Source organism: Tympanuchus pallidicinctus, unplaced genomic scaffold (assembly GCF_026119805.1).
Source record: "Tympanuchus pallidicinctus isolate F22 unplaced genomic scaffold, pur_lepc_1.0 scaffold37, whole genome shotgun sequence".
Taxonomy (NCBI): domain Eukaryota; kingdom Metazoa; phylum Chordata; class Aves; order Galliformes; family Phasianidae; genus Tympanuchus; species Tympanuchus pallidicinctus.
In genome coordinates, this window is record NW_026294755.1 from 1,327,610 (window position 1) to 1,345,869 (window position 18,260).

Here is an 18,260-nt window from a genome sequence, read left to right on the forward strand (position 1 = left end):
ACGGCCATCCCCCCCTGCCCTCATTCCCCAAGCTCAGGCGTGACACCATGCATGAACACCAGCTGAGAGAACTCTTTAATTTTGCACCTTCATCTCATTGTTCTGCATTGAGGAAGCTCTTCTAATGTAGCAATTTCCCCCCTCCCCGCATCCCTCCACTCCCCACATGTCCTGGAACCCTCCTCATGATTAGTGCATGAGGACAGCACAACTAGAGGAACCCTTTGCAACGAGCCCATGGGTGAACCACACCACAAGAAATGGAGAAGGGTGTAGCAAGTTCTACCCGGTACCAGATACCCAACCCCCCTGACGTCCCCATGAGCTCTGCCTAATCACTGGTCCCAGTTGTGTCCTCCTCACGCCACATGCTGTCAGTCCTCATGGTTGCCCCAGTGCCTGGGAGCAGAGGAAGCTCCACATGCTGATCCCTGCAGGGATTTGCAGACATCTCAGAGAAGACATCAACCATGATGTTGCGGACAGTCTCTGTCAGCCCCGGGACATCCTTTGGGCTCAGGCCACGGGTTTCTATCTTGGGGAGAACTCGGATGGTGAACATTCCTGGAAATGGAGAGGAGAGGCGAAGGAGGCCAGGTCATCCCACCAGCATCCTCCACCACTGGACGCCTCCATGCACCTCAGAATCCTTCATGAAGACCTCCAGCCCTCACGCGCCCCATCCCCACAGCCTCTGCAATGGGGCTTCTTGTCCTCAACTTACCAGGGGTGAATTTCTTCTCCTTGGAGCTGAAGAAATCCCAGTATGGAGAAATCACAACGGGGAAAATAGGAACCTGCAGGAGATGGAGGGTCATGCAGTCCCTTCCCCCCCTCATTTAACACCAGTAGGACTCTAGCTCCTGCCATGCCCCAGGTCCCTGCCACCTCCCTGGGACCTGCAGTTCCCAGAAGACTCTAATGCCCCCCACCCCTCTTCGCCAAGGGCAGTTGATGGAGAATGTTCTGTGAGCTGTGGGAGATAACCACCCCAACTTGCTGCCTTACCTGAGCCTGCACAGCCAGGTGGAACGCCCCACGCTTGAAGGGCAGCATGGATCTGCTCTGGTTCCTGGTGCCTTCTGGAAAAATCCACACTCGGAGCTGCACAGGACAGGGTGAGATGCGAGCGTGGACCCCAGGCACCACCTCCCCACCGTGACACTTGTGGTCCTCCCTGAACCCCCTCTACCCCCAGCCCAGTTTCTCCTGCTCACATTTTCACGCCGTATGGTCTTGGCCGTCTGGGAGATGACATCAATGGCATCTCCGGTCCTTTGGCGGTCGATGAAGATGATGCCACTGAGCCAGCAGGCCCAGCCCACAGTGCCCATGTACAGGAGCTCCTTCTTGGCAATGGGCACGCAGCGCTTGGGGATGACCTCCACCATTCCTGGAGGATGGATGGGAAGGAAAGGATCAGCCCCTGCCTCGTGGTTCCCATCACCAGCCACATCATAGAGTCCCAACCCTTTCTCTGCGTTGCACCCGTAGCCCCGAGCTCAGCCCAACCCCAAAGGCTGCCCACATGGTGACAAAACCTTCCCCTCCCCTGCACGTACCCATCAGGTCAAGGGAAGCTTGGTGGTTGCAAACTATCACATAGGGCTCCTTGAGATTCAGGTGCTCGGCACCCAACACCTCTATCTTGATGCCATACAAGTGCTTGAGGGGCCGGATCACAGCACAGAGGAGCCTAGGGCAGAGGGACACATGTGGGGAGCAGATTGACACAGGGTGGTGGAAGGAGATCATGACAAGAGCAGGGAAGGCAAGAACCAGCTCATCTTTGCTCATCAGGGCAATTCCGAATTGCTTCACTTGGCCTAAAGTCAGCAAGAGATGGAGGTTTTATCAGTTGGATGGGGAACGAGGAAGAGCCGTGTCACCATCCAGAAAGGCTTGGACAGGAAGGGTGACACCGGGACGGCAGTGCTGATGAAGGGTGACGCTCAGTATGAGAGTAACGAGAGGAATGGAGGGAGGATGGAGCAACGGGGATTGCAGCACCCGTGCTGGAGATAAATACACTTTTGACGTTGAAATGGGGCACTTTCCAACTCATAGCAACGGAGAGCATCTGTGCCAAGGGTCTCGCATCCAACAGCGAATGCTTCAAATTTAATGCAGAGAGGATGGTAAGGAAAAGCTCAGCACCAGGTAGAGAAGAGAAGAGGTTTGTGGCATGCCCCAAAGCCAGGACTAATGGCAGGAACCCGCTCCAAGCCGGAGGCGTTGTGATTTGGAGGCTGAGGAGGAGGAGATGGAGCTGGGTGTGCTGCAGATGTGAGGTGGCGGTGGGATGAGACAAGGCACCATGAGTCACAGCTGCATCATGGCAGGGATTTCCACTGAGCCGGAAGCGTTTGCACCAGGGATCAAAGCAATAGGGAGTGCACGTGTGTGTGCATCATTCCTGCAAGGAGAGAACGAGGGAGAACAGCTGCACGAGGGGACTGATAACACCAAACTCTGATTGCGATCCCGCCAAGAGCTCCGGATCTGCCTGCACTGACACGTGATGGCTTGAGCTTGGAAATTCCACAGGCTCGTCTTTCATCCTGACACAATTACATCCCTCCAGTATGCTATCATGGCCAGGAATTCAGCACCAGGGTTGCGTCAGCCCTGGAAGCAACTCGTGTTGCTCAGAGATGCTATCATGGCCACCACCACCCCCAGCCCGGCTGAGCGATGGGGCAGCACCTGGGCATCTCTCTGGGACACCGAGCTGATGGCATCAGGAAATCCTGGAGTCCTGTTCTCAAAGTGGGATGCACTGCCAGGGATGTGGGCATGTATGTGCATCCTGCTAATGAGTGCTGCAAACCCTTCTGGTCCCTCGTGGCAGCCAGCGATGCAATGGCCAGTTCTCCCCTTAATGTTCCTTGATCCAGTGGGGATCAGATGGCCCAGACCCAGCTGGCTGCCCCATTACAGTGTGCCCCATCACGGTGTGCCCCATCACAGTGTGCCCCATCACGGTGTGCCCATTGCTTGCCATGGACAGCAGCACTACATCCCACCACAGTGTGCAGATGCACCACACAGACGTGACCACAGCACTCGTCGCGGCTCCAGGGCTCAACTTGCAGTCCTGGCTGTGGATACGACTACAAAACCACAAGTCCCCATGGCTCCATCACCACCAAGCCCCAAATGTTTCCATGCTGGAAGCACAACCCCAAGCCGTACTCACTTCATGTTCTCCACGCAGCGTCCCCGAATTGCCACGAAGGGGGAGAGGAGAGTCGCCATGGTCACGACCCAGATGTTGAAGAAGGTCACTTTGCAGAAGTAGTGGAAGGCGGCACTGTGCCAGTAAAGCAGCACGGGGAGGATGAGGAGGAGCAGCAGCCCGTGGAGAAGGGCCACGTCCATTGTGCCGCTGGGGTGTGGGGATGCTGGGGAGCTCAGCAGGCGTCCCCAGAGCTGGGGTGGAGAGTAGGGATGCCGGGAGCAGGGCAGGCGAAGCCAGTGGTTCAGCAGAGCGGTGTGTGGGCGTTCGGGGCTGGTCCAGGGAAGGAGCTGCCCCACACAGAGGCTTGTAGGGCTGGCAGGCAGGCACAGCAGGTGAGGGTGGAGAGAAGGGGTGAGTCAACGCTGGAGACCCTGGGTCATATGAGGAGTCAGTGCTGATATGCATCCTGCTGGGCCACTAAGCACTGCAGTGGCTTTTCACCAACACTTCTTATCTGGGGGGGGGTCACAGCCCCACTGCCTCATCTGTGCACTCTCACCCAGACCCACCGGTTCCTTTGGCCCTTGGGTTAAAGCCAGCATCCCAGCAGCTCTCTGACAATGATGTGCCCTCAGCAAAACTGCCCTAGTGCGTGCTCTCCAGTGCTCCTTCCCCCATTCCTCCTCCCCGCTTCTGGTGCTGCGCGTTTTGAGCCCCGGCCATGGGACACTTCTGTGCTGCTCAGCCCAGTGTCACCCCAAGAGGGCTCCAGGGCTCACTTCCACTGCATGTGTTGCAATCCCCATTGCACTATCCTCCCTCCCTTCCTCTCATTATTCCCATATCCAAGATTGGGACATCCCCCGGTGACTCCTCTCTTCCTCCTCATTTTGTCTGCACGGATACACAAAGCGTTGTACATCAGCATGGTTTCACCCCACACTCAGCTCATGGTCTCCATTACATCCCTCATTCGCACCCCACAGCCCCCCCACCACCACCTCATAGCCCCCATGGGCACCCCACATGCTCACCCAAGGAGCTCACAGCCCCCCTCCCTCACCCCGTTTGCTTGGAGGAAGCCCCACATTCAGGCACAGGGCCAGCAGCCTGGGTTAACGACAGATGCTTAATTAGTGTCAGCAGGGTGCTTTCTTAACAAAGCAAATTAATTACAGGCGATGTGCTGCACTGGGAGCTGAAGGGACTGATGGAGACTGGGGACACCTGGGCTGGCACCATACACCAAAATTGTGCATCCGTGCACCAAAACAGCACACGCACACACCAAAATAACACATTTGGCCAGGCACTTCATCTCTCTCCCCAAAACTGTCAGTACCATGGGGCACCCTGCAAGATCTTCTGGGCTGGAGGATGAGGATGTGCAGGAAGAGCCCCCTTGGGTTCTCAGAGCCGCTCCTCCAGCATGTCGTAGTACTCTGCAGGGGGAAAGCACGGACTGAGGTTGGATAGAGGGAGCAGGCAGGGCTCAGCCCCCAGCTGGGCACGTGAGGAGGTCAATGCAGCACCTCCTATGGAAGGTACAGGGAAAAGGTGTTACCTGGTGCTGGTGGGATGTTGGCTCCGACGGTCCCCGTAGCACTGGGGGGTGGAGGAGGTGGCACGGGGCTGATGGAGAGGGATGAGGACAGGAGTGAGTGCCCACCTGGTGTTGGTCCCACGTCCCTCAGGTTGTGCCAGAGCTCCCTAGCTACTCACACCTCCCTGTCCTCTGCGGCTGTGCTCAGGTGCCGCACGGCTGCCGGTCCCATAGCCTGATCCTGGAGTGGCCATGCCCAAAGGGGAGCAGAACTGGGATATGGGATGTAGTGGTGATGGAAAACCATGGCCGCCTCCTCCTTCTCCTCCTCTCCAGGCTGCAAAGGCACAGCGGGTGTCTGTGGGGAGGAACAGAATCAGATAAGATCCATGCTGGGGGTCAAACCAACACAAAGAGCCCCAAAACCCCAAGGAGATCGGAAGGCAGAGGGCACCCATCAGTCCCACCCCATACCTGGGCAGTGGCTGGAGATGGCCCAAACCCAAAGGACACCAGTGCTGACACCGCCAGGCTGTTCATCACCACCTGGTGCATTTGGGAGTTCTGAATCATCATCAGCTCGAGTAAATCTGCCGGGGAGCAAAGGGTCTCTGCGTCAGAGAGGGATTAGAGGGATGGGATGGGATGGGATGGGATGGGGATGGGATGGGATGGGATGGGATGGGATGGGATGGGATGGGCAGTGCGGGTGCATCCCTTGGGAGAGCATCAAGGTTTGTCCCTATGCCAAGCACCAGGAGCCAACCCAGCCCCACACCCCAATTTGGAAGCCCCAGATGGCATTTAAAAATTATTTTGCTCGGGTAAAGCTTTAAAATAGAGATCGTTCCGCCTTTCCTGATTGGCAAATGGGATTAAACATCTGGTCCGGCTGCGCACAAAAGGTGATTAGTGGTGCTGGAGGCTGCAGACTTTCCGCCCATTTGGAGGATTGCTGCGGTCCTGGCAGCACACAGGACTTGGCAAAGCCTCCTTGGTGCATCCCCATTAAGACATCCCAATTAAGACATCCTCGTTAAAACGTCTCCGTTAAAACACCCCCATTAAAACAACCCCATCTGCTGCAGGCACGAAGTCCCCCCACAAAGTGCCTGCAAAGCCACTGGTGGGCCGTCCCCAGGGCCCTGCTGGCTTTGTGCAGGAGTGATGTAGAGCTCGCCCTTTTCTCCCTGCGATTGGAGGTAGGAAGACACGAGGATGGTTTCAGCACGGGGCTGCAGGATGGCTGTGGTCACGCACCTCCCCGTAGGTGTGGGGGTCCGGTGGGATGGGCTGTGGCCACGGGAAGCTGCTGGATGATGGTCAGTGGCTGCGGGGACATCGGCACAGGTGGGAGCTGAAAGAGAGGAGGGGGAGAAAAGCCCCACAGATGGGGGTCTGGAGGAGGGGGCAGCTCACACCGGGCCCCTCTTCCCAAGGGTTCGTGCCTGCACACACTGCCCCAGGGGCACGGCCCCACGGAACCTCCTTGGGGTTCTGCACAGAGCATTTGCATCTTGCAGAAAGCCGATTGCAAACCAAAGCCTGACTCCATCCCCTCGCCTCCCACCCACCGCATTCTCCCCGCCATCCCCTGGGCTGATCTTTGGGGCTCACCCTATGTGGGATGACGTAGGTTCCTGATGCAGCATCCCCCCAGACCCCACTGGCACTCCCTGCTGCCCCAAGCTCCATGGCCAGATGAGCAGCACCTGCAGCTCGTGCTCGTTGCTATAGCTGCTGAGGGCAAACAAACCCTCCCAGTGGGTTGGGCTGCTCCAGGTGTAACCCCGGGTTGCTTCTCCCTGCTTTTGTCCCCAGGACACCGCACCCACAAAGGGGGTGGCACTAAGGAGGGTTGTGTCCCCTCAAAGGTGGTTTTGTCTCTGCAGGGAACCGGAGCTGTGGGTTCTTCCTAGCCCTGTGCACTGGTCCCAGTGTTTTGGAGCACTGGTGCCAGGACTCGGCCCCACCGCGGGCCCACCAGCAGCATCCCATGGCTTTGGCCACTTGGTTTAGGAGTCTTCCTTAAAATCCCCCCATCCCAAGGCTCCATTCCTCAAGGCCACCCATCGTGGATGGGGGGAGATGCCTCTGATCTCAGGGAAAAGCCACCTGGCAGATGGGGATGGGGGCTGGTGGGACGTGTTCTCATGCACCTGGCTCGGTGACTGGGATGTGTTGAAAGGCGCCACCGAAAGCTGACAGAAAGCAGCTGGAGGCAGCAGTGAGTCCCCATGGGGCCGGGTGGCACCTGCACCTGGGGCAGGTTTCTATGTGGGAGCACTGGGAGGGGTGTGGGGATGGGGTTCAGCACTGAGACTGCACCCTGCGGCCATGGGATCTTCAGCGTTGGAAGATGAAGATCCACCTGCCCCATGGATGGCCCTCAGACATTTGTGTCCTCACCGTGCACCTGTGGGGTCTCCGTGGGTGCAGGATGAAGATCCACCCACCCTACAGTTGTCGACTCTGACCCCATCCATGACCAAGGCACGGTGCGGTGGGGGCCACTGCTCAGCTGCTGCTTTGGACTTGGTGCTCATGGATGGCCAAACGTCCTCTAGCATTCAAACCCACTGCAATGTAATTTTTTCCCCATCCTCTCGATGTCCTCTGGCATCTTTCCTCTGCCCCCGTGAGCTCTTCCACTGCCCTTCCACGTGATTTTCTCATCAACATTCAACCCAAACCTCCAAGTGTCCCCTAGCACTGATCTGGGAACATTTCCTGCAGCCCAGAGCCAGCTCTGCTCATGAAGTGGGAACAGATCCCAGCAAAGCCCCAAAACCAGAGACACCTCCATATGGCAGGAGCAAAGTCAGCTGCTCAGACTCCAGTCCTTGGCTCTACAGGGACCATTTTCTACTTGATAACACTTTACTCCATGTTCCTAATTTCTCCAGGCCCCTCTGGATTGTTTCACTGCCTTTTGTTATAGCTCCCAAATTCCCATTATTTGCACATTTGATTACTGTGCTGATTACCCCCTGCTTCTGGCAGAGCCCTGCGTGCTCTGAGCACAGCCTGCGTGTCCGTCGTGCCTGTGCTCATCTTGTTCTCGTCTGCAAGGATTCAAGCACTGCAGCAGAAGACTTCTTGCCATGGTAGGACAAGGGGACACAGCAGGAATTCCCTGAGACCTTTCACAGCATCCCAGTCCCCTTTGAGGGTGTTACTGAGACAAACCCAGTGCCAAGCCGCTGTAGGTCCGGTGCACCCCAGCCCCAATGCATCACAACACAGGGCAGAAGCTGGGGCTCAGCCTTGGGCATTTCTTGGGGAATGTCTGGGATTTCTTGCTCTGGAATCCCAAATCTTCACCTTACATCAAGCTCACAGCCTGGACTTCAGCCCCATCTCTGGCTTAGGGTGGGCTCCACCTGCAGCTTCACTTTGGGCCACGGCCTTGCATGGGCCCTGCAATGTCCCTCATCGCATCCTATCTGGAGAGACCCCACAATGAGGAAACACAGACAGCAGGGATGCTCGGCCCTCTGGTCCCGTGGCAGTCTCACGGTGGTCCCATGGTGGTCCCGTGGCAGCCCTGTGGCAGCTCCACTCCATTTTGGTCCCATGGTGATCCCATGGTGGTCCCATTTTGGTCCCATGGCAGTTCTATGGCGGTCCCACTGTGATCCCATGCATGGCGCTGCTGCATCACCGGAGCACAGAGGCTGATTTCCCACTGATCGAAGCCAACCACCTCTCAAACTGGGTGCCACCAGGTGGCACCAAAGAAACCAGTTCTGTGGGGACACCTGGGTGTCTTGGGGCCAACACTCCCCTCCTTCCCCCCTCCACTCCACTGTGCCAGCATGAGTGTGGGCTTATTTGCACCCGGAACCATTTTATTTGCTTTCAGATCTCTGATAAAGCCGCCACTCATTGCTTGTTTCCGTGCTGTTGGAAAATTAAATGATTGAAATTGGGTGTTAGCATTTTGCTGGAAACTATGAGATGGTAATGAGGCTGTCCGGGTCCCGGAGGCTCTTTGTGTCAATAGAACTGCAGGATCAGAGCTGTGCCTGCAAGAGCAGCATCGGTCACTCCTAATAACACCGCACAAATGGCTTTAAATATAAAGGGCCTGGTTGCTTCCTTTGCATTTTTTAGCTGTATTTGTGCTACCGCTCCTTTGGACGACGAGGTGAACTGTGCTGGGTGCTCAGTACAACCATTCTGCTCTGGTTTGGCAGCCGTTCTCATCAGCTGAGATCGCAGTGCCCCATTGCACTTTTCTGAGATTTCTAGAGGACGAGGCAGCCTGCTGAGGGCTTTGGCCAATGCACAGATGGGGCAGAGTTCGGGTCATCCTGCCTGCCACGCACCCAGCCCGCAGCCCTTCTGGGTAAGCAGAGGCATTTGGGAAGGGATTTTGGGGCGTCCCCCCATGGTAAGGACTTGCAGGAAGGCCCCTGCCCTGTGTGCAGGCATGAATCAGGCCACGCGTTGTCACAGCTGCGTGCACACCATCGCAGCATCCCCTTTGGGATGCCCACCTTCTTTGCCCCCCTCTGCACCCTGCCTGCACCCCGCTTCCCAAACCCTTTGGACATCAGGTTTCCAAGCTCAGCAGCATCCAAGTAGCAAACAAGAGAGCTCTGCAGCCCCGCTGTGCATGCCCGACTGGGGGGGCCGGACCCCAAGGGGTGCAGATAAAGGGGTGGTGGGGCAGTGCCAGGCTGGGTGATCTGTGCATTCAGCCCCGTGCATGGGGAGGGGGAGCGGAAGGCGGAGCCTGCACATCTCCGGGGCTGTGACATTCAGTCTGGCTGAGAGACGGAGCTGTGGGCAGCGCAGGGACAGCGGGGCTGGGGGGCACAGGGAGAGGGTCAGGGGCTCTGTAAGGGACTGAGCATCGGCTGCGGGAAAGCGGTTTGGGGGGATCTGGGAGAAGGACAGGGTTGGGAAAGAGAAGGGAAAGGCGTGAGGGGAGCAGGGTCACTGCTGGAGCCGGGACCCCGTGCCCAGGGCCATGAGGGAGGAGCGGGGCCGTCCGCAGCCCCTCGGGGACTGAGCGGGGTGGCACGGGGCTGCCTCCCACCATGCGGTGCCCGTGGTTGAACCCCGGCTCCTGCGTGCTGCTGCTGCTCGCCCTGCTGATGCTGCAGGTAAGAGTGTCCCAGGGGGGGGATCACGGGGGGACGGGGTGGCGGTGCCTGCCTGTGGCACCGTGGAGAGTGCAGCACCCACAGTCCTGGTGGGGTGAGCCCAGGGGGTCAGGTGTCCCCTGCACGTCCATCCCACCCCGGGGTTGTGACACCAACTTGGTGTGGGACAAGAGTGCTTGATGGGGAGGAAACTCCACGGAGTGCTGTGGGGTTGTGCCAGTGCTGCTGTGTGTGTTTTGGTGATATGGGGGATTGGGAGAAGGGATGGGGGAAGGAAGGGAGGAAAGGAGGGAGAAAGAAAGAAAGAAAAGGGAAAGGGAAAAGGAAAGGGAAAGGGAAAGGGAAAGGGAAAGGGAAAGGGAAAGGGAAAGGGAAAGGGAAAGGGAAAGGGAAAGGGAAAGGGAAAGGGAAAGGGAAAGGGAAAGGGAAAGGCAGGAGAGGAGAGGAGAGGAGAGGAGAGGAGAGGAGAGGAGAGGAGAGGAGAGGAGAGGAGAGGAGAGGAGAGGAGAGGAGAGGAGAGGAGAGGAGAGGAGAGGAGAGGAGAGGAGAGGAGAGGAGAGGAGAGGAGAGGAGAGGAGAGGAGAGGAGAGGAGAGGAGAGGAGAGGAGAGGAGAGGAGAGGAGAGGAGGAAAAGAAAAGAAAAGAAAAGAAAAGAAAAGAAAAGAAAAGAAAAGAAAAGAAAAGAAAAGAAAAGAAAAGAAAAGAAAAGAAAAGAAAAGAAAAGAAAAGAAAAGAAAAGAAAAGAAAAGAAAAGAAAAGAAAAGAAGGGAGGGAGGAAGAGAAAGGAAAAGGAAAAGGAAATCTTTTTTTTTTAAGAAGGAAAAAAAAAAAAAAAAGAGTCGGGGTGCTTCAGGGCTTTGTAAGGAGAGCGATGGCATCGGCCCCTTCCCCATATGGGGAAACTGAGGCACGGTGGTGGATTGGCTCCAAAGGTGCGTTTGGCTGTGAGGAGCGCTCATCATTTCTGCTCACAAACCAAAAGCTGAGGGGGGTTGTTGAGGGGCAGATGGGCTCAGTAAATTTATCTCAACAAATGCTTCTTCATCCCTCGCTGTGGTTCTCCGCTTGGGCTGGCCCCTCTGTTTTTGTGTCTGAGTGGTGCCCTGAAGCTCCTAGGAGGGAATTAGAGCTAATTGTGGTTCTTGATGATGTGCACAAAGCAAACAGCTGAAAGCTGGGGAAATGTCAGGGCTGTGCTGCGGGCAGCTGCCACAGAATGGGGCGGTGTGGGTCGGGGTCAGCCAGTGCATCCCCCCCCACCAGGTGCAAGCGACGCATCCCGACTGCTCCATCGTCCTCTACTTCCAAGAGCGAGAGGATGAGTGCCTGCAGGCCATCAGGAGCGAGAGCCAAACACCACCCCCCGGTGGGCAGCGAGGTGAGAACCAACATGGGAAGAGGGTTTGCTGCGGGGTTGGGTGGCGGTGGAGGGGCGGCAGAATCCTTGGAGAGCCTCAAGGAGGAAGGAGAGAGGGGAGCGGGATTGCACCTGGGGGACAACGGTGTGCAAACAGCCATCGGGGAGGAGAGCCCCGCAGTTGTGGCACTGACCCTCACCCTGCCGCGCAGGGCGCTGTGCCCCCGTCTGCCCCCTGCTCACCGCTGTCAGCATTGCGCAGCGCCCGTCACCCCTTTCCCCTCCCTGATTCACTCGGCAGAACGTGTTTTGAGCAACTCAATTTTTACATATCCGGGACTTTTAAGCAGATTAACTAATTGGAAGTAGGGAGGGGAGGGAGGGGGGAGGTAATAATAATAATAAATTAACCATTTTTAAAGCGCTGCTTTCGGACATTTTGTTTAACCGGATTCAATTTCCATCCCCCGACGCAGCTTGCCTCAAATTCTGGGTAAAAATTATCTCCCAGTGAATAAGAAATGCGTCATTCAATGGGTCTCAGATAATACAAATGTAGAAATGAAGCGCCTCAATAAATGCACGTTGAGGTGCATAATTGCATAAGCAAGAGTGCGGGGACGAAGCGCCTCCTCTTAGCACAGGAAAGCCACATTGATTGGAAAAGGTCCGTTCTGCAGCCAGGGGAAGGAATCACTTCAGGAAAACAGCCAAGAGGCAGAAAAGAGTAATTAAAGTCAGTGTTTTATCACGAGTTTCCTGCTCTGGCATTCTGCTGTGGGCTGTCTGGGTGCAGATAACCGTGTAAAGGTGTGCAGGTGCCACCAGGAGAGCAGCCAGAAACAGGGCAGCAACCAACAGCACGACCTCTGCCCATGGTGAGCACATGGGAATGCTGAGCAGCAGAGTCCCATCAGGGAATGGGGAACGCTCCTTTCCTCTTCACTTCTTCTCCTTGGGAAGCTCGTTCCCATTCTGCATAACCATAAAGAATGTGGGGTTTGGGGTCGCAGCAGCTCAGGAAAGGGAGATGGAGTGGGAAGAGGGATCTCTCCATCCCTATGACTTTATTCTCTGCGCAGCTCCTGACTGGCCTTGCAAGAGATGGATGCACTTATGGAACAGCACACAGACGTATCCAGATGCCCCCCAAAAATAAAGCAACCCCTTGCAGACACAATCCCGTGCTTCATTCTCCTGCAGAAGTGCAGACATACCTCAGTGCTGCAAAGCCAGCCCTGCAGATCTCTCCATCCTGGCCAGATACCTTGCAGAATTCAGAGGAAACTAATTAAACGTGCCTGAGCCCACACTCCCTAGCTGGGAATAGAAGTGGCTCCAGGTTAATAACGTATACCTGCAAGGTTAATCACATCCGTGTGCGAGGAGAGCTGTCCTGAAGTGTGATGTCTGGGTCTCTCCTGCTCGTTTCCAAGGCAATTTGGGAGACCTTGAAACGCTGACATGGGGCTGGGGAAAGGAGTGAAGTGCGGCTATTTGCTCTCCAGCAAAAGTTTCATGGTGCTTACTGCTTTCTTCCTCCAGGGCGATGTCCCACAGCTGCATCTGCTCTTGGTGTGTCCCCATCCTCCCCTCCCTCTGTTTTGCTCCCTCCTGTGTCATCCTGGGAGACCTTTGCAGGTTCTTAGAGGATGGAGTGTCTCTGCTGGCCACACCGCTCCTGGTCGATGGGAGATGTCCAAGGCCATCCCACACAGACAGAAAGCTGCTGGCTCCCCTGGATCCCCCAGATCCTCCCGTCACCTTCCATTAGGACAGGACTCTTGGAGGTGGCACTTTGGTGGCCACATCCTCAGATCATCCCATCCTGTCCCTCTGTAGGCTGCCGCACAGCGTGGGACGGGGTGAGCTGCTGGCCAGCCGTGCCTGTGGGTCAGTCCTATGCTGTCACCTGTCCTGATGTCCCCCACGTCTTCAAGAAGTCCAAAGGTGCAGAGCTATGAGTGCGAGTGCTCACCCTATGGTATCCCAACCCGGTCCCCTTGGTCCCATCACTCCAACTTGTCCAAAACCTCACGAGTAGCACAGCTCAAAGGATGGGTGGATGGGATGATGCCAATCAGGAACGTCCCCAAGCCCTCTCGTCACCCAGAGGATGCTCTCCCTCTTGGGCAGAGCTTGGTGGCACCTTCTCCAATTGGGTGGCAGCAGAACAGTCCCCAGCCCCTTTCTCCAGCTGCAGACCCAACTGCTGCCCCGTTGGCACAGCACAGAGGGGTGAGGTGTGCTCGTGCTCCCATGGTGCCCACCATGCTCCTGGCTGGGTGTCAGCATTTGGGCACTGCCACGATGTTTGTGGTACGGGTGGGCATTTTTGGGATGCTGATGGAGAAGCTGGGACCAGCACGTGGCTCAGACCCCTCTTCTCCCCGCAGCACTGATCCATAGGAACTGCACTGAGGTGGGATGGAGTCCCCCCAGCCCACCCTACTACAGCGCCTGCGAGCTGGAGGCTGCCGGGAGCAGCAACAACACCGAGGCCAAGGCAAGTGGGTGCCTTCAGGTCTACCAGGGGCCTCACCCTTGTTGTTTAGTGGATCCAGAGCTTGGTTGGATGATTGCACAAACCTTGTGCAACCCAACGTGGATGGAACTCCCATCACCTGCTTTAGCTGGTGCTTTTCCCTCCAGAGAGGCTACTTCATCACCATGAAGGTGCTCTACACCTGTGGCTACTCCACGTCCCTGGCAGCCCTGTTCCTGGCCATTGGCGTCTTCTCCTGCTTCAGGTAGGGCTGGAGGAAAACCTATGAGCAGAGCTGGGAGGCGTCCAGATCCTCCCTCCCAGAGATGCCCCGTGGATGTCTTAAAACCCCCCCAAATTCCCTTTCTCCTCATGATCACAGCACGTCTCTTCCATAGGAAGCTGCACTGTACCAGGAACTCCATCCACATCCACTTCTTCACCTCCTTCATCCTACGTGGAGCTGCTGTGCTCATCAAGGACGCCGTCCTCTTCTCTGATGAGTCTGTTGACCACTGCACCATGTCGACGGTGAGGTGCTGACACGTGTGCTGGTCCAGAGCAATAAGAAACAAAAATAAGAAACACAGAAGCAGTGACTACAGAGTCATAGAATCATGGAATGGTTGGGTTGGAAAGCACCTCAGAAATCACCTCATTCCAACCTCTGTGTCATGGGCAGGACAGCCAACCACTAGATCAAGAACTGTCTTCAAAAATGTCTCCCAGACAGGCTTGGGTGGGCATCAGGAGGTTCACAACAGCATCTCTTTGTGGGATTTGTCTGTACAGACAGTGTTCTCGCCCTCAAGGTTCTCTCCGTTTGGGTCTCAGCACCATTGAACCTTTCCTCTGCCTCATCCTCACAGGTGAAGTGCAAAGCATCCATTGCCTTTGTGCAGTATTCAGTGTTGGCCAACTTCTACTGGCTGCTGGTGGAAGGCATGTACCTGCAGACCCTGCTGCTGCTCACCTTCACCTCTGACCGGAGCTACATCTGGTGCTACATCCTCACTGGATGGGGTGAGCCGGTGACCCTGACCCCTCCGGGGGCTCCCAGGGTGCAACCCAGGAGCTGGGTTAGAGGTAGGAACAGACCAGGAGGTGACGCGTCACCATCAACGGCCATCATCCCTTTCTAAGCCCTGGAAAAAACTGCTGTCATCTCCAGGGCCCCAGGATATGGGGTTGTGGACGAGGGTTGGAGGGAGGTGCCAGAGCCGTGGGGTGACTCTGTGTCCCTACAGGTGTCCCCATGTTGACGCTGTGTGTGTGGGTGGCCACCAGGCTGCAGTACGACAACCATGGGTAAGGGCAGCCACTTCTCCTCTTCCTCTTGCCCATGTGCCCCTGTGGAAGCCAAGGGGACAACCCTCTTGCTAGGGAAGCTCAGGATGGAAGGAATGGGGCAACAATTTATTTTAATGCTGCGTCTGCTTTCTGGTGGGGCCTGAAGACCCCTGTGCAAACGAGGCAGGAGAATGAGACCTGAGCTGTAAACGGGTTTGTTCTCCTCTCCCACAGGTGCTGGGATGACTACAGCAGCCCCTACTGGTGGGTGATCAAGGCTCCCATCCTCCTGGCCATATTTGTGAGTATGTCCCCACCCCAAGCATCCCATTCAGAGCAGGGCTCTGAGACAAGCTCCAATGGCAGGTGAACTTCCTCATCTTCCTCAATGTCACCAGGATGTTGGCGCAGAAGATCCGATCCCCAGACATCAGCAAAAACTACAAGCAGCAGTACATGTGAGGGCAGCTCCCCACACCTGGGTTGTTGGGGGGACGTAGGTCTCCTTGGAGGAGCACAAAGGGTGGCTCAGGGCCACCGAAATGTCCGAAATCATCGAAATTCAGCTCTGCTGATGTTGTCCTCTCCACAGGAGGCTGACCAAGTCCACGCTGCTCCTCATCCCCCTCTTTGGGGTGCACTACGTGGTGTTTGCTCTCTTTCCTGAGCACATTGGTGTGGATGCCCGGCTGTACTTTGAGCTGGTCCTCGGTTCCTACCAGGTGCAGACGTGGGGAGATGGGCAGCTGAAATCCCACCCCCTCCCACCAAAAGCTTTCCCAGCCCCATCCCTTCCCAGCCCCATCCTTTCCCATACCATCCTTTCCCATCCCCATCCCTTCTCTCCCATCCCATCACTTCCTATCTCACCCCTTCCAATCCCATTCCATCCAACCCTATCGCATCCTTTCCTGTCCCATCCCCATCCCTTCCTAACCTACTCCACCCTATTCTCACCCTCATCCCACCCCCATCCCATCCCCATCTCCGTTTCCATCCTTTACTTTCCTATACCATCTCCATCCCTTCCTATTCCTATCCCTTCCCATCTCCATCCCATCCCCACTCTTCCCTTCTTATCCCTATCCTTTCACATCCCATCCCTTCCTAATGTATTCCGTCCCAATCCTGTCCCTATCTCCATCCCTTCCTACCTCATCCCATTCCATCCTACTCCACCCCATAGGGTAGGGTGCACATAGCCCTTCTCTTTGGGTGAAATTTGCTGTTTCTGTGTTTTTAGGGGTTCCTGGTGGCTCTGCTGTATTGCTTCCTGAACGGGGAGGTGGGCGTCCAACACACACGGGATCCCCCTTGCTGGCACCCAAGCCCCTCATGGAGCAGTGCAGCTCCCACCCTATGGGTGCCCCAATTGCCAGCACCAATCCTGGTGTCACTTCAGGTCCAGGCTGAGATCAAGAGAAACTGGGGCAAGTGGCAGTCATCCATGGAGAGCAACGTCTTCAACATGGCGACCCAAGACTTCACTGCTTGATGAGGATGGCGGTCAGGGGACGTCCCTCCCTAAGGATGGTGGTCCTAAAACCGAAGGGGATTTGTAGGTTCTGGGTCCTGCACTTTAAGTGCATGGCTCTGGATGTGTGGTGTGGGGGCTTGGGGTGGGATGGGATGGGATGGGATGGGATGGGATGGGATGGGATGGGATGGGATGGGGATGGGGATGGGATGGGATGGGATGGGATGGGATGGGATGGGATGGGATGGGATGGGATGGGATGGGGTGGGGTGGGGTGGGATGGGATGGGGTGGGATGGGATGGGGTGGGATGGGGATGGGATGGGATGGGATGGGGATGGGATGGGATGGGATGGGATGGGATGGGATGGGATGGGATGGGATGAAGTTGGGATGAAGTTGAGATAGGGTGGATTGGGATGGGATGGAATGCATATCCTGAAGTTTTAGCTGCCCATCTCCCCACATCTGCACCAGCTAAGAGCTGAGGACCAGCTTGAAGGACACCTGGCATTCTTCATTTGGCACTAGAATGACAGCTGAGGTGGTTTCAACACTGGAGGGATCCACCAATGTTTTTTTTTCCCCTTTTTTTACTTAAGAAATGCATTCCCTTACGGGAAGATGTCAACTCACAGCCTCCAGCAGCCATCATGGGGTGGGAGAAGCCACCACTGCAGCCCATTCTGCTCACAGCACCCCGTCTCCTGCCCTGGTTAATGCTGTCCCAGCATCCAGAAAGGTGTCAGATGCCCCTTCCCAGACCTCTCCTGGCTGTTCTGATCCACCAATCTCAGCAGAGCTTCTCAGGCTTTCTGGGTTGTAATTTCTCCGCATGGCCAAATGCCCCACTTTAAATAAACCCCACAGACTGTCCTCATCTCAGGCAACCAGATCTCCTGATATCCCACCTGGTCTCACTAAGGGGCAGCAGACCCCAGACCCGATGTGGGGTGAGCAGGAGGATGCTCCCCCTGGGTGCACAAATATCCCTCTGCTCACCATGGAGGCTGATTCAGGTGGGGAGAGGAGGTCACAGGGTCACTGGGGCTGGGGATGCTCAGTGTCACCATGGGCATAAAGCTTTGCAAAGCATCGGGTTTGCATTTATTTCCTGCTGGCAGTGGGGTTAAAACAGCACCCCAAATCCCCTATTTTAGGGCTTGCCAGGCATTTAATCCACGGTACCCCCAGTGCCTGCAAGGCAGGAGCTCACGGTGGGCATGGAGGGCACGCAATGTGCCAGAAGCAGCTCTGCTGCACCCCTGCATGCACCGTGCCCTATAGCAGCCCATATGGGGTGGCACAACGGGGCCGGGTCTTCCCTATGGCGCTGAATCCATCGATCCCCATTCCCTGGGGATGCAGCCGGGGCGGTGTTTTGCCTCGGGGGGGTGTTTTGCTTGGGGCCGGTGGGTGGCACTGCGGCCCTACGCCGCGGGCGGTGACAGCAGATCCACGGGACAGCCCCGAAACCACAGCGGCCCTACGGCTGTCCCAGGATCGCCGGCACCGAAGGACTGTGCCCCCCCAGCACCACGAGAGGAAGGTAAGGGGTTCGCTGCCCACTGCTGGGTGCCCGCAGAGCTTCACCCCCATCTCCATCCCCGCTCTGGGATGTGCCTCACACAGATCCCATGGGCAGTGCTCGGCACCAAACCCCATTCTCCCACCCCAAAGGCGCTTTCGCTGCTGGATTTTGCACCCACCTCAGCGTCATGGGTACCCCGGGTACCCCAACCCCCCATTCTGCGCCCACCCTGCGGTGCCCACAGCCCCCAGGGGCACATCCTGGTGCTCCCATCCTCGCGTGC

At 56.5% G+C, this 18,260-nt stretch overlaps 3 protein-coding genes across 3 annotated transcripts; 1 reads left to right on the plus strand and 2 right to left on the minus strand.

Annotated features, from left to right (window-relative positions):
• Nucleotides 1-306: 306 nt before the first annotated feature.
• LOC128088797 (1-acyl-sn-glycerol-3-phosphate acyltransferase alpha-like) lies at nt 307-3,589 on the minus strand. The gene is made up of 6 exons (XM_052699614.1): nt 3,200-3,589; nt 1,563-1,696; nt 1,218-1,393; nt 1,009-1,104; nt 725-797; nt 307-564 (listed from the first exon to the last, which is right to left on the minus strand). The coding sequence occupies exons 1-6, from the start codon at nt 3,379-3,381 to the stop codon at nt 332-334; spliced, it is 894 nt and encodes a 297-aa protein (XP_052555574.1). The 5' UTR covers nt 3,382-3,589; the 3' UTR covers nt 307-331.
• Nucleotides 3,590-4,260: 671 nt separating this feature from the next.
• On the minus strand, nt 4,261-7,206 carry PRR29 (proline rich 29). Its single transcript, XM_052699550.1, has 7 exons — nt 7,134-7,206; nt 6,342-6,436; nt 5,985-6,081; nt 5,199-5,314; nt 4,904-5,082; nt 4,746-4,813; nt 4,261-4,623 (listed from the first exon to the last, which is right to left on the minus strand). Exons 1-7 carry the CDS (start codon nt 7,204-7,206, stop codon nt 4,592-4,594), a joined length of 660 nt encoding a protein of 219 aa, XP_052555510.1. The 3' UTR covers nt 4,261-4,591.
• Nucleotides 7,207-9,742: 2,536 nt separating this feature from the next.
• Nucleotides 9,743-16,522, plus strand: LOC128088798 (vasoactive intestinal polypeptide receptor 1-like). The gene is made up of 13 exons (XM_052699615.1): nt 9,743-9,838; nt 11,102-11,216; nt 13,038-13,145; nt 13,592-13,701; nt 13,848-13,945; nt 14,079-14,211; nt 14,550-14,703; nt 14,928-14,988; nt 15,205-15,271; nt 15,337-15,428; nt 15,563-15,692; nt 16,214-16,255; nt 16,373-16,522. The coding sequence occupies exons 1-13, from the start codon at nt 9,773-9,775 to the stop codon at nt 16,463-16,465; spliced, it is 1,269 nt and encodes a 422-aa protein (XP_052555575.1). The 5' UTR covers nt 9,743-9,772; the 3' UTR covers nt 16,466-16,522.
• The last annotated feature ends 1,738 nt before the right edge of the window (nt 16,523-18,260 follow it).

Coding starts and splice junctions, on each gene's coding strand:
- LOC128088798 (XM_052699615.1), top strand. CDS start 9,773: ATGCGGTGCCCGTGGTTGAACCCCGGCTCCTGCGTGCTGCTGCTGCTC. Junction 9,839..11,101: donor TCGCCCTGCTGATGCTGCAG/GTAAGAGTGTCC, acceptor CCCCCCCACCAG/GTGCAAGCGACGCATCCCGA. Junction 13,946..14,078: donor GGCGTCTTCTCCTGCTTCAG/GTAGGGCTGGAG, acceptor TCTCTTCCATAG/GAAGCTGCACTGTACCAGGA.
- LOC128088797 (XM_052699614.1), bottom strand. CDS start 3,381: ATGGACGTGGCCCTTCTCCACGGGCTGCTGCTCCTCCTCATCCTCCCC. Junction 1,697..3,199: donor CGCTGCGTGGAGAACATGAA/GTGAGTACGGCT, acceptor CCTCTGCCCTAG/GCTCCTCTGTGCTGTGATCC. Junction 1,105..1,217: donor AGACCATACGGCGTGAAAAT/GTGAGCAGGAGA, acceptor TGTCCTGTGCAG/CTCCGAGTGTGGATTTTTCC.
- PRR29 (XM_052699550.1), bottom strand. CDS start 7,206: ATGGGGTCAGAGTCGACAACTGTAGGGTGGGTGGATCTTCATCCTGCA. Junction 4,814..4,903: donor GCCGCAGAGGACAGGGAGGT/GTGAGTAGCTAG, acceptor CCTCTCCATCAG/CCCCGTGCCACCTCCTCCAC. Junction 4,624..4,745: donor CAACATCCCACCAGCACCAG/GTAACACCTTTT, acceptor TTCCCCCTGCAG/AGTACTACGACATGCTGGAG.